The sequence below is a fragment of the Convolutriloba macropyga genome, chromosome 4 (assembly GCF_964194025.1).
Source record: "Convolutriloba macropyga chromosome 4, txConMacr16.3, whole genome shotgun sequence".
In the NCBI taxonomy this organism is placed as follows: domain Eukaryota; kingdom Metazoa; phylum Xenacoelomorpha; order Acoela; family Convolutidae; genus Convolutriloba; species Convolutriloba macropyga.
In genome coordinates, this window is record NC_134471.1 from 34,084,531 (window position 1) to 34,097,244 (window position 12,714).

The 12,714-nt window shown below is 37.4% G+C and overlaps 1 protein-coding gene across 3 annotated transcripts in view; it reads left to right on the top strand.

Annotated features, from left to right (window-relative positions):
- LOC142337634 (dynein axonemal heavy chain 7-like) overlaps positions 1 to 12,714 on the top strand; it is a 291,470-nt gene that overhangs the window by 39,255 nt on the left and 239,501 nt on the right. For all 3 annotated transcript variants that reach the window (XM_075387009.1, XM_075387011.1, XM_075387012.1), the window contains exons 9-10: positions 1,046 to 1,246; positions 1,514 to 1,678. In XM_075387009.1, the coding sequence (XP_075243124.1) occupies positions 1,046 to 1,246; positions 1,514 to 1,678 (366 nt within the window). The remainder of the gene's footprint in view (positions 1 to 1,045; positions 1,247 to 1,513; positions 1,679 to 12,714) is intronic.

Below are 12,714 nucleotides of genomic sequence, written 5' to 3' on the forward strand. Positions count from 1 at the left end.
ACCTTTCAGAAAATCAAAGTGCTTGGGCTTCCTGTTTTAATTAAAAGAAGAAAATTTGGGCTGCGATTTCAATGCTGACAGTAAAGTGGTTGTCACCCTTTAGCTCCAAACATCTAATCTCAAACATAATCAAACTAACAACAGTGTCACTCACATTCGATAATTTTTTCAAAGCATTAAACAAGTTTGCCAAGTTTGCGGACTTTTCGAACATTGCTCATTTTTATGGAGATTCAAATTTAGCAACAAAAGACAGGTGAAACGAGCATGTTTTTATCACTAGAGGACTAAAATGACAAACTTCGGCACTGAAAATTGCAACTTTTTGGTTTAAAAAATGGTGTGAGCGGAATTTTTGCCTCAAGTTTTTAATCAAAAAGAGTATTTTTGCAAAAAAAATGTCTTCAAATTTGTTTAGATAAGAGCAATTTTTGTTTTTTTTTTCAATTCTACCGACTTCAAAGAGACAAAATTTGCGGGTTGGCCAACTTTCAAAGAATTTAAACTGTTGTAGAAGGCATCTCGGATATCTCTAATGTTAAAATGCTTTTTAATTGTCTTAAAAATTGAGAATCAATTGCTTAATTTTTGAATAAATTTTCTCATCAGATCTTATACGATAAAAACTCTGGTAAGCGGAATGTTTATCTTATAAGATGTCTTATCAGATCTTACACAATAAAAATTCTGATAAGAGGAATGTTTATCTTATAAGATGTCTTATAAGTTCTTATACGATAAAAATTCCCCTTAACAGAATTTTTATCGTGTAAGTTCTGATAAGAGGAATTGTTATCGTGTAAGATCTGAGCAGAGCTTACACGATTAAAATTCATAGTCAGCATCTTATCAGATCTTACACGATAAAAATTCCACAATCAATGGGGATGTGAAGTATCTCAGTCCAAAAGGGATACTTATCTTGCCAGATCTCGCAAGTTCCCGAGATGATAACCGTTGCTCTCCTTAAGGTGCTTATCTTGCGAGTCTTGTAGACGGACGGTTTTTTCTGGACTGGGTACTTTTTGAAGTTGATCATTTTTAGGAATACTCTCTTGAGAAGTCGATGCTGAGAATGAAAGACGAATGGAATGAACTGGAGTTCCCTCTCATCCAGTACAGAGACACCGAACACAAGATCCTTTCCTCAGTTGATGAGATCCAGCTCATTCTGGACGAACAGATCATAAAGACACAGACTATGCGGGGATCACCCTTTATAAAACCGTTCGCTAATGATATTAAGGTTCGTAGCGTTTTACTCAAAAGAAATAAAAGTTTAAATTAACCCATTAGTTAGACATGTCTTTATGGATTCCTAGTTAATCGCAAAGTTATAATCAGTTCAAATCATGAACAGGTCAAGTTTTCGTTTCGAAATATCTCAAATTGCAACCCACGCAATCGGGTTGCTCAAAACATATTTTTAGGAAAAAAGTTTGAGAATTATTTAAGACAAAAAGATTAATACAATGAAGTAAACTCATTTTACTTTTGTTCGCGGCGCTTTCAGGACTGGGAGAACCTTCTGCTGTCGCTGCAAGACACGATGGATGAGATTCTGAAGCTACAAGGCCAGTGGCTGTACTTGCAACCCATATTCTCATCTGCAGATATTGTAGACCAGATGTATGAGGAGGCCAGACTATTCGACACAGTCAACAACTACTGGAAACAGGCTAGTGATTTTCACGTAATTTATTTGGGTTATTATTCTCGGAGCTTATCCATGGTTCGAAAAATCATGGAACATTTAAAAGATTTGCATTACCACCCAGGTTGAGGTGCCATTCGGAAGTGACCTCTGATCAGACAAAGTCTAACGCACACGGTGTGTTCCCAAACCACAATTACAGGGTCTGGGATTTGGTTAGAGCGCACAATAGTATGATCAGAGTTTTTCAAAACATGCCCTCACACTAAATAAAGTTAGGGTAATTTTACCTTAAAAAAAATCCTAACTCACCTTAACTGTTAAGGTAGATTTGCCTTTCCTTAACTCACCTTAACTAACCGTAACTTTATCTGAAATTTATCTGAAAAGTTCAGGCCTCACTACCTTAAAAAAACCTTAAATTTTACGCTAACTTACCTTAAAATTACCTTAAAAAATCCTTTGACTTTGCCTTAACTAAACCTGAAATTTACCTTAACATTAGGGTAAGAAAGGGTAAACATTTAAGGTAAGTTAGGGTAAAGTTAGGGTAAATTTACCAACACCGTTAGAGTAATTATTTAAGGTAATTTTAAGGGAAGTTTACCTTAACTTTACCTTATCAACGGTTTACCTTAACTACGTTAGGGTAAAATTACCTGAACTTTATTTAGTGTGATACTAATTAATTTTTTTCTCAGCAGTTGGGTTTTCTTTTCTTTAGCATAGATGAATTTGATAATGCAATCATAAAATTTTATGAAATGAATATATTATAACAAAATTATTTCATAGTGAAAAGCATTCACTGATCAGACTATTTCGAGCGCAATTGAGTCTGATCAGAGATGATTTCAAGCGGACAGTACTCTGATAAGGAGTGCATTTTGAGCGCACTATTGTCTTATCAGAAGTGATTTTGAGCGCACAATTGTCTGGAGGATGGTCTGGGTTTGGTCTGGGCCATGGTCGCACAATCGTCTGGACAATGGTCTGATTTTGGTCTGATCAGAGGTCCTTTCCGTCTGGAAAGGTTGATCAGAGACAGTTTCGAGCGCACTTCTAGCGCACACGGTGTTTCGAGCGCACATTAGTCTAATCAGAGGATACTTTGATCTGGGATGGTCTGATCAGAGGTTAATTTCGTCTGGCACGGAGGATGGATCAGAGGTCACTTCCGGATGGTACCTCAACCTGGGTAGCACGTTGACTGATTCACGCAGGTATGTTGGGGCCCAGAAACGAACTAACGGAACGAAGAAAAGCAAAGCCCGTCGCGGAGACACGATATTTTTCTTGATCAAAATTTGGTCTGATTATGCCGATGTTCAAATCGAGGAGAACTTAATTTCTGGTGTCCATGTCATACGGTAGTGAATAAAAACAATTAACAGGTGAAAATACCCCAATGTTATGGCATATGATATTTTGACCCCTCGTTCATCCACAATCGGGTCTTAATTATCACCCAAATAAGCACGGATAGGAAGTTTTCAGTATAAAAAAGTGTAGTTCATGCTCTGTAATTTAAAACGTGATGTCTTCTCAATTAGGAATAAGCGTTATGTGGTGAGCTTCTTGCTTCATTAGAAAGAAAAACAATTAAGTGAGTCCCAAATTTAACTTTAGTTGGCAAAAAACGAAATCATCAACAACAACGATATTGTCAAGCAAAGAACTAATTTTGCCAAACAAAAAATGAGATTCTGAATTCCGTTTCTATCCAATTTTAAACGAATCTTCAAACACTATTTTCTTTGAAGAAATATAGCCGTATAATTATTGAGTTCTGTTAAACCTTGTTCCATTTCACCTAGATTTTGAATCTTCTAGATCTCAATTTTTCTGAATCTCAATATTCTAAAATTTCAACTAGATCTCATTTTAAATTGATTGTGTGAGTATAGTAGTCAAATTACTGAGTGGAGTGAGTCAAATTTCATGTTTTAAATGACGTAAAAAAAGTTCGTTTTCAGATGTGTAGAAATCAGCGGAAAAGTATTTCTTTGGCTTTTTGACGCGTTTTTCGACTGTTGTAACATAAATATAGGAAGACAGCTAAACAGAAAAAGATAAAAACAGAGATCTCAAAATATAATCCAAAGAATTGAAAAAGGTAAATACTTGATCTGATAATGTGTAGGATAAGGTCAGATTTTTATATTCGGCAAAATATTTGACCTGAAAACAAAAACCGAAATAAACAAGGCAATGCGGAAAACATTTTTCTTTGAGATATTATGCTTTTGAAGTTATGAGAATAAACAATAGTATTATGAATCGATTCACTCTAATTATCCTTAGAGAACAAACATTTTGCAAAAAATCACTGAAAAAGAGTACCACAAAGGACAAAAAAGAAGATTTCGTCAATTAGAAAAAAACAGGTAACAGCTTTTTTGAAAGTTTAATCATTTAATAGCATTGAGTAAAAAAAGCGCAAGCATATTTTTTTAAGTGGACTTATTGCCAGTGTGATAATACACCTATAAAGAAACTAAGTTACAACAAATATGACAAGATTGTGAAAAGCACAGTTTTCCGAAAATGAAATGTGTTTTCCAAAAATGAGAAAAGAATTTAGTCAATAACTTCGGCTGCGAGTTGAAACCACTACGACTGCACTAGAAGCCAAGAGAAACAGAATCTAAATACAGAAAGACCTAAAGTCCGCTGCTTTTTATTTTAAAAAAACAAGGAAAATGAAGTCAAACCCCTTAGATTAAAACTAAAACCAATGATAAAATTTACCGAGGCTCACTAGAATGAAGATTGGGGTTCTCAGAAAAAAAGCCTTTTGAAATCCCATTGGGACTTTGCTTTGGAGGGACTTGATGAAAAGACAAGAATATAAAAACCAACAGGTGAACTTCAAAAGCTCACAAAATATCACGAAATCAACGAATAAAAAACGCAAAATTTTGACTAAAAACACAAAATAGTTTGTTCCTCTTTTTTCTCCTGGGAAAACTCAATTTCCCGGCCATGAAAATGCTTCATGGATTAAACTCAGAAAGAACAACAAATACAGGTTCAACTGTAAATATTATCATTTGGTCACAAAACTATAATGTCATTCATAAGTGCTACAAATGCGGACAAAACTCACAGCTCTGTAGAATTTGGGAATTCCTATTTTTCTCACAAAAGTGTCGCAATTGAAAATGATAGAACTTGAATTTTGAAAATGGTTTACCATCAAGTTGTTAGTAAGACCGTTGGCTTGCAATTCAAAGCCATTTGACAAGCCAGACTTCTATGGAACATAAAAGGGTTAATTTGAAGTTGAGTGGGTGCAAAATTGATTTTCTGAGGGGGGCTGATTTCATAATTGTCGTCAGGTATTTAATTTAGCCTGGTAAAACTTGGTAGGGAATAAGTACATACCTTGGGGCAAGTTTAGTTGTTGTCATTTTTGGGGAACTTTTTTAATATATACAGTGGGGGGACTTTAAACTTCCAAATAAGGCTTAAATTCTTGAGTTCATAGTTTGACCGATTGGTTAATTGGTAGCGTCAGAAGTCGGATACTGCTTTTGTTTTAGTCTGAAAAGTTTGATTGGAATTCATAAAAGTTTAAAGAAGGCCTTCAGGTCATTCAATTGTTCATTTGAAGTCATAGCAAACTTTACGTAAGAGAAGCAAATCTATTGTGGTCCATAATGAGAAATGAACAAATCCTTTGTTTAAACTTTCTTGTACGTTGTTGCTTGATTAGTTACTAAGGAGTAGAACAACAACATTACCAAAACAGTACCATAACACAACTGTAACTTAGGAGTTGGCCTGTAGAGAAGTTGAGAAGAAAAACCTCGTTGAGAGAGTTGAACTGACTTGATAAATTCAGAACACCAGTTTAGGTGATTAAAAATGAGACCACTTGAAAACACCGGAGGACCTCAGTTAGATCAAGCGGCATAATTGAGAGCTTGTAGAATTGATAGAATAACAGCTCTTTAGTTGTGAATTTGGCTACAGAGTTAAAGATGTGAACCACCTTTTATAATGAAACTCTGATTCATTTTTGATTTGATTTTGTGATCTTTTACATTTCTTGTTTATTCATTGATGTTATTCGATTACTCGAATCAATTAAATATTCCAACTAGCGTTTCTCACAGGCGACAAGAGCAGCGTGGGGACAAAGTAACCCTCCAAAAGAAGTCCGAGAGCCATCAAAACACCCCTTTCAAGTTGTTAGAGGTTTGGGCGCTAGTTGATCCCCAGATAGTCAACCTAATCAAAGTAAAAAACTCTACAGTGGTGCTCCTGGGTGGGCTATTACGAGGTTTCGTTATAGTTAGACTGGATTGGCAGCTGTGGTTGTCGTTGTTGGACCTGGGACTTTGTAAGTGCGAACATAAAAAAAGAAAGGAGAATTGACTACGGTTGAAGAAGAAAGAGACCCGTGGACAGAGTCAAGTTGGGCCTTGACTGAGAGAGAGAGAGAGTGTGTGAGTGTGCACAGCAATTTTCAGTTGAGTTGGAGTTCGACTGTTGGTATTGTTAACATTTAGCTTTTTTTGAGAATAGAGGAGAGTGTTTTTTGAATTAGTCAAGAGCGTATGTTGCGTGAAGCTAAGTTTGTGCATGGAATCAGCTTTCTAAGTGAGAAAAATTTGTTGCAGAACCTTGGCCAAGAACTGGAGATTTGTGAGGCAAGGTACAGAGAGAGTTGCGAGTAGAGAGTTAGAGGTGGTCTAAATAGAGAAGCTAAGTGAGAGCAAGTTATTCAAGACTGTCATTGTTAGTAGTTGGTGGTTCTTGAGGAAAGAAGGCCAGTTCAGAGTATTGAGAGCTTGTAACAGGAAGTTGGTAGGCTGGCATTTCGCAAGTGACAGTTGTGAGTGTGAAGGTTTGTGAGTACAGAGAGAGAGAGAGAGAGAGACTCCCTTGGTTAAGTCTTTTCAAACTAGAGAAGCACCAGTTAGAGAGGTTGTCTCTGAGGCAGAGAGCAAAGAGAAATTCGCAAAGGAGGCAAGTGGTGGTTCAACAGCGGCACGAATTTCAGTGTAGGGTTGCAAAGCAGAACAAGTGAGGTCAAAGGTATAGTAGTTACTGATAATAGAGTAGGAATTGGGATTTAGCAGAAGCGAGAGGCTGAGGGATCTTCTGAGACAGCGAAGACTGTTAGACAGAGTAGAAACCTTTAGAGATGTGGAACAACACAAATATGTAAAATGAAAACAAAAGATGCGTAATTATTCAGTAAACATGGATTGGAGTGCGTTCCCATTTGTAGAGTATTTTCCGTCGGAAAGATTCCCGAGGTGGGAGGAATGGAGGATGTACCACCTTGAAGTTGTAGACGTGTTAAAAATGAGTGAGGATCAAGCAATGGCGTCAAAGCTAAGTCTTCTGAGAGAATGGGTGATGCAAGCAGTTTCGGATTTGCCTCTTAGATTCTGGTTCTCTGAAACTGGTGATGTGGTAATGTCTTTAGGACAATACATTGGCATCATTGAGAAGATGCTATCTATAAGTAGGGAAGAAAAGTGTGATCATACGGACAGTATTAGAAAGATGGAGAGAAGTGTAATTGGAAAGTGAGAATGGTCGAGCACAAGGCAGGATAAAAGACTCCTTAAGCGAGAACTCAGAGGAAAATTTTGAACTCAGTGAACAAGGTTTGGATTTAGTGAGTAGCCAAGATGAAGCATTAAGGAACTTCCAGAACGTGATAGAATTACTACAATTGGATGAGGAGCAAGCGAAACAGTTAGGATTGAGTTTGTTGGGAGAAGTAAACAGGGAAGAGCAAGTAGGCGCTAAGTATCAGTACAATCAAATACGACAGGAAATAATTGTGATCCCTAGTGAGTGGTTCGAGACAAATATTGTTTCTGCAATGTTTTGAAAAGAGTCATTCAAACGTTTTGATGAAGAAGAAAGTCGAAGAAAAGAAAATGTTCGTAATAGAGTTCAAATATGCAAAAAGTTTGATGAAAAATAATTGGGGTATAGACAGTTACAGTCACAAATTGAAAAGGAAGAGGAGGAAGGGCAGCGCCGTGAGACGTTGACGCAGGCTGATATAGAAAGCAAGAAACAGGGAAGACTACAGGAGAATAGTAGGGAAAAATTCTTGTCAAATTTGGAGAAAATAGTCACACCCGAGGGATTCGAGTACTATGTAAATCGTTCGTCAGCGAACGATGGAGGAGATGACTGTCTTCATTAGTGATTCGGACTATAAGGGCAGTGAGTTTGGGTAAACTCAACTTCTTTCTGAATTCTTTGGATGTACTTAACAGACAAGCCTTAAGGATATACCTCTGATGGCACCTTTCGTCTCTAGTGGGAGGCGGTGAAATTGATTTGAGAGAAATAGAGTCCATTCATAGAATTTTTGTCGAATGCCTAGCTGAGGACAATCTTAGAGCTATTTCGAATGAAAAGATTGGCATTGTAATTGAAAGAACTCCATGTATAGTTGAGAGAAGGGATTGTGTCCCCAGTAGAGTTGAAAAGGAGTTTTTCGAAATGAAAGCAAAGTCAGAAGAAAAATTAATGGTTCCGTTAGTTCAAAACCCTGGCGATGTACAGACTCACAAACAAATTGGATTGGAGAAATTGCTGGACAGGTTAAGCGGAGTGACAACCCGGCTGACTTAAAAGGGAAACGGCCAAAGCTTTGCAGTTGTTAATCCATCGATGGATCCTAAAGTTCAAGAGTTTGTGTTGGAGGAGGAAGTTAGTTCATGGGCAGTTGTTCTTTTTGAAAGTAGCAGAGGCGCAGTCCAGAGACTTCAAGGTATAGATAGTCAAGAAAGGTCTCAAGTTTTATTGAGGGGTTATGAAGCATGTCTGTACTGCGATACAGCAAGAGTTTTTGAATTGGCCGAAACAAGCAAAACAACTGCTGTCTTGGAAGAGGTGTTTGACAATTGCATTTCTATTAATGAGGAAGAGCAACTCGAGGTTTTGAGAGTTTTGAGAGGATTTTGAGAGCTTGCAAAGGAGTTGTGTCTTGGGAGACAGCTGAGGTGTTGACAGTACCAAAGCCAACAAAAGGAGATAGTTAATTGGATTTGCAATCATAGCCACTGCATATCGGCAGGGAAACTTACGCAGAGGACTAATAGCGAATTACAGAAACGACTTGAATAGCCTTTTAATGTCGAGAATGGGAACTTTTCAGTGAATATTTGAACATACGTCTCCATTAATCAGGTTGGAATTGGAAGTTGGGCAAGCTTCGTTAGTTGTTTCAAGCGAGGCGAGCACTACAGCTTTAAACGAGTTTGAAACAACTGATTTGAATAAAAAGGTCCAAGTATTAGGCAGAGCTTGTGATACCAATGTGATGCGGGAGAATTCATCAGAATTCCCTCAAGTTGAAACAGCATTGGCGTTGGTAAATATAATGGCAGACAATTTTCATGGTTATAACGTAGTAGTAGAGACGATTAGTCTATCTCATCTTGGAGAAGGAGGAAGCAGTGATGTTACGGATAGTCAAATGCATGTAAAGTTTTGCGATCTTTTGTCGGTTTTTAGGACATCGGTTAAAAACGTTTTGAGTTGGTTAGATTTCTTGCTTGTTCTAATGTTTGGTATCACAAAAAGATTTTGTTAGTTCGAAAGAGGCAGTGATTCACAGATTTTTGCAGAAAAATCGAATAACCGGAACAACCAGGAGCAAAATTTAGGATGGTCATTGGTAGAAACAAACAAAGACAAAAACCAGGTTTGGAGGAGCTCCAGCAAGTGTTTAAGAGTTACGTTTCAAAGTCTGAAAAGTGTTCATTTGGTCCAGAGAGTTCGATAGACACATCAAACTTTCCTCAGCGCATTGAAAATATGCAGCGATGTGATTGTGGGCTCAAACAACCAAGCAGTTTGGGGGGTAGTATTCAAAGGTTTGGGTAGAGATTGAGGCTTGAAGTGGGTTCAGGGGTAGTTTTACCAATCAGGAAAACTCCTCTTCTAAAATTGTCCTTTGGAAGAGAAAGACGCTTGAAGTTCAGTAAAATGCGAAGGGTGAGTTGTGGTGGAAGCTTTACAAAAAGGTACTTGAGGAAGTTTGAGTGAGAAGTTGATTGAAACAATTAGAAAGCATCTTAAACTAGTTAAAGGCAATGAACTTTCCAGTACTGACGAAACGATCGACGATACAAATGTAGAGGAGTCGCAACCAGAATTGACAACTGGTTTTTTGTGTGTGATCACAACCGAAGAGTTGGTTTTTCGGTCTACTCTTGAAAGTGAAGCTTGAAGCTCCTTGGAAAACTGAGAAGCTATTAAGGGCATGACCTCAGATAGAGTGGAGGACAGATACGCTGACCCCCCATTGAATACAAGAGTCGAGGGAACAGAAGAAATTCGGAGAACTAATGAGTGAGATATAAGACACAGCAACGTGTGGATGGTGGAAGGAGACTCCGATGACCTGTGGCTTCGAATCGAGCGGCGTTTAACTGTGTTAATGAGGGCCAAGGTCCTCGAAAAGAATGTTATCCTTTTTCTTTGGGTTCTTCAAACTACTTTGGAAGCCGAAGCGAGGAAGTCCATGGAATGCCTATTGTGGGGTCTCCACCTGTTGATAGAACAAGTGATGTAGTCTACAACAAAGTGGGAAGTCTCCTTCAGTAGTTGACTTGAGTTATTCATTGATGGGATCAATGGGCGATGTCCACAGCAGAAGGGAGGAGTTCTGTCTGAGAAGATTCTGTTTCACTAGTCGCCGAGACTCGATGTCGCAAGGGACAATGTGGCTTCAGAAAATGCAGAAAGAAAGATGACACAGGCTGATACGGATGAGGAGAAGGTACTGGAGAAGGAGACCCCCAGATGTGAGGTGGCGGTCCAGTGAGGAGATGGGAGGACATCCCTTCAAGCATCGAAGGAAGAAAGATTTTTAGAAACTTCAGTCGGTTTCTTAATCTTCATCACGGTAGCTTCTTTTATTTTTTCTGATCTAATCTTGTGTTTCAAATTAGTTGCTGTATCTAATCATTGGTTGCTAATTTGGTAAAGTTCGTCCGAAATATTGATTAATGGTGTTAAGTTTGTTAATGTGGCGAAATAATCGCTTGATATTGTTACACAAAACTGTACTTGAAAGAGAGTGCATGCAGTATCGGTGGTTAAACACAGAAACGTGGTTTGTGTATATTAGGTAGAGCAAGCTAGTTGTGTATAACTAGCCTTGAAATAGTATTAGAAAGGTGAGTTGAACCGATTTGACTGAATTGATAGTTACTAATTTGTTCAAATAGACTTTTTGGTGAGATGGCCGGGGTAAATGATCAAAAGATTCGATGGTTCAACCTACCAGCTATTGTGTAGTTAAAACGTAAGAAAAAGTGATATTGAGTTTCCAATCTATTCGTTGTTTTATGTGTTGTATCAATTAACTGAGACAAGTTTTAAATTTGCGTAATCGTTTTAGTAGTTTTAGCCATAAATGTTCGTTTGAATTTATATGCTGTATATTTGATAATTGTCCTAGAGTGATACGTTGATATACATAAATATTTGTACATAGCGATGGTTCACAAACTTGTTAACTAGGCTTACGTTATGTGAATATGTCTGTTATGTTGTGTTGTGGAACTAATAAAGAAAGAAGGAAGGTATGCATGTAAAAAACCTACTGATAAGGGAGACTAGATGTATCAACAAGACAAGCAGAATATTTTTAAGAATATTGTTGATTAAGATTTTGGACAAATGCCAGTTTTAGCATTTATTCGGGAGAATAATAAACTAGAAGGGAGTAGTGCAGAATTTGGGAAATCCTACTTTTCTCACAAAAGTGTCGCAATTGAAAATGATAGAACTTGAGTTTTGAAAATCGTTTACCATCAAGTTGTTAGTAAGACTGTTGGCTTGCAACTCAAAGCCATTTGACAATCCAGACTTCTATGGAACAAAAAAGGGTTAACTTGAAGTTGAGTGGGTGCCATATCAATTTTCTGAGTTGGCCGATTTCATAAACAATTATGGTCAGGTTTTTGTTAGCCTGATGAAGTTGTCGTCAGGTATTTTGTCTTAGCCCAATGCAAATTGGCAGAGAATGAGTAAATACCATGGAGCAAATTTATTTGTTATCATTTTTTGTGAACTTTTATATAGATACCGTGGGGGATTTTTAAACTTCCAAATAAGGCTTAAATTTTTGAGTTCATAGTTTGACCGATTGATTATTTGGTAGCGTCAGAAGTCGGATACTGCTTGTGTTTTAGTTTTAATAGCTTGAGTAGAAGTCATCAATGCTTAAAGAAGGCGTTCAGGTCATTCAATTGTTCTTTTGAAGTCATAGCAAACTTTACGTAAGAGAAGCACATCTAATGTGGTCCATAATGAGATGTGAACAAATTATTTTGTTTGAATTGTCTTGTACGTTGTTGCTTGATTAGTTACTAAGGAGTAGAACAACAACATTACCAAAACAGTACCATAACACAACTGTAACTTAGGAGTTGGCCTGTAGAGAAATTGAGAAGAAAAACCTCGTTGAGAGAGTTGAACTGACTTGATAAATTCAGAACACCAGTTTAGGTGATTAAAAATGAGACCACTTGAAAACACCGGAGGACCTCAGTTAGATCAAGCGGCATAATTGAGAGCTTGTAGAATTGATAGAATAACAGCTCTTTAGTTGTGAATTTGGCTACAGATTTAAAGATGTGAACCATCTTTTATAATGAAACTCTGATTGATTTTTGATTTGATTTTGTGATCTTTTACATTTCTTGTTTATTCATTGATGTTATTCGATTACTCGAATCAATTAAATATTCCAACTAGCGTTTCTCACAGGCGACAAGAGCAGCGTGGGGACAAAGTAACCGTCCAATAGAAGTCTGAGAGCCATCAAAACACCCCTTTCAATTTGTTAGAGTTTTGGGCGTTAGTCGGTCCCCTGCTAGTCAGCCTGAACAAAGTACAAAATTCTAAAAGCTCAAAAAAACACAAGTATTCAACGAAAACATAGGATCCAAGTAAAAAAGTTTTGGTTTCTTTTTATCGCTCCAAACTAGAATCTATGAGCCGTTGGAAAACCTGTATCAACATTTGTAGCCTTTACAGATACTAGGCTGTCGGAGAGATAA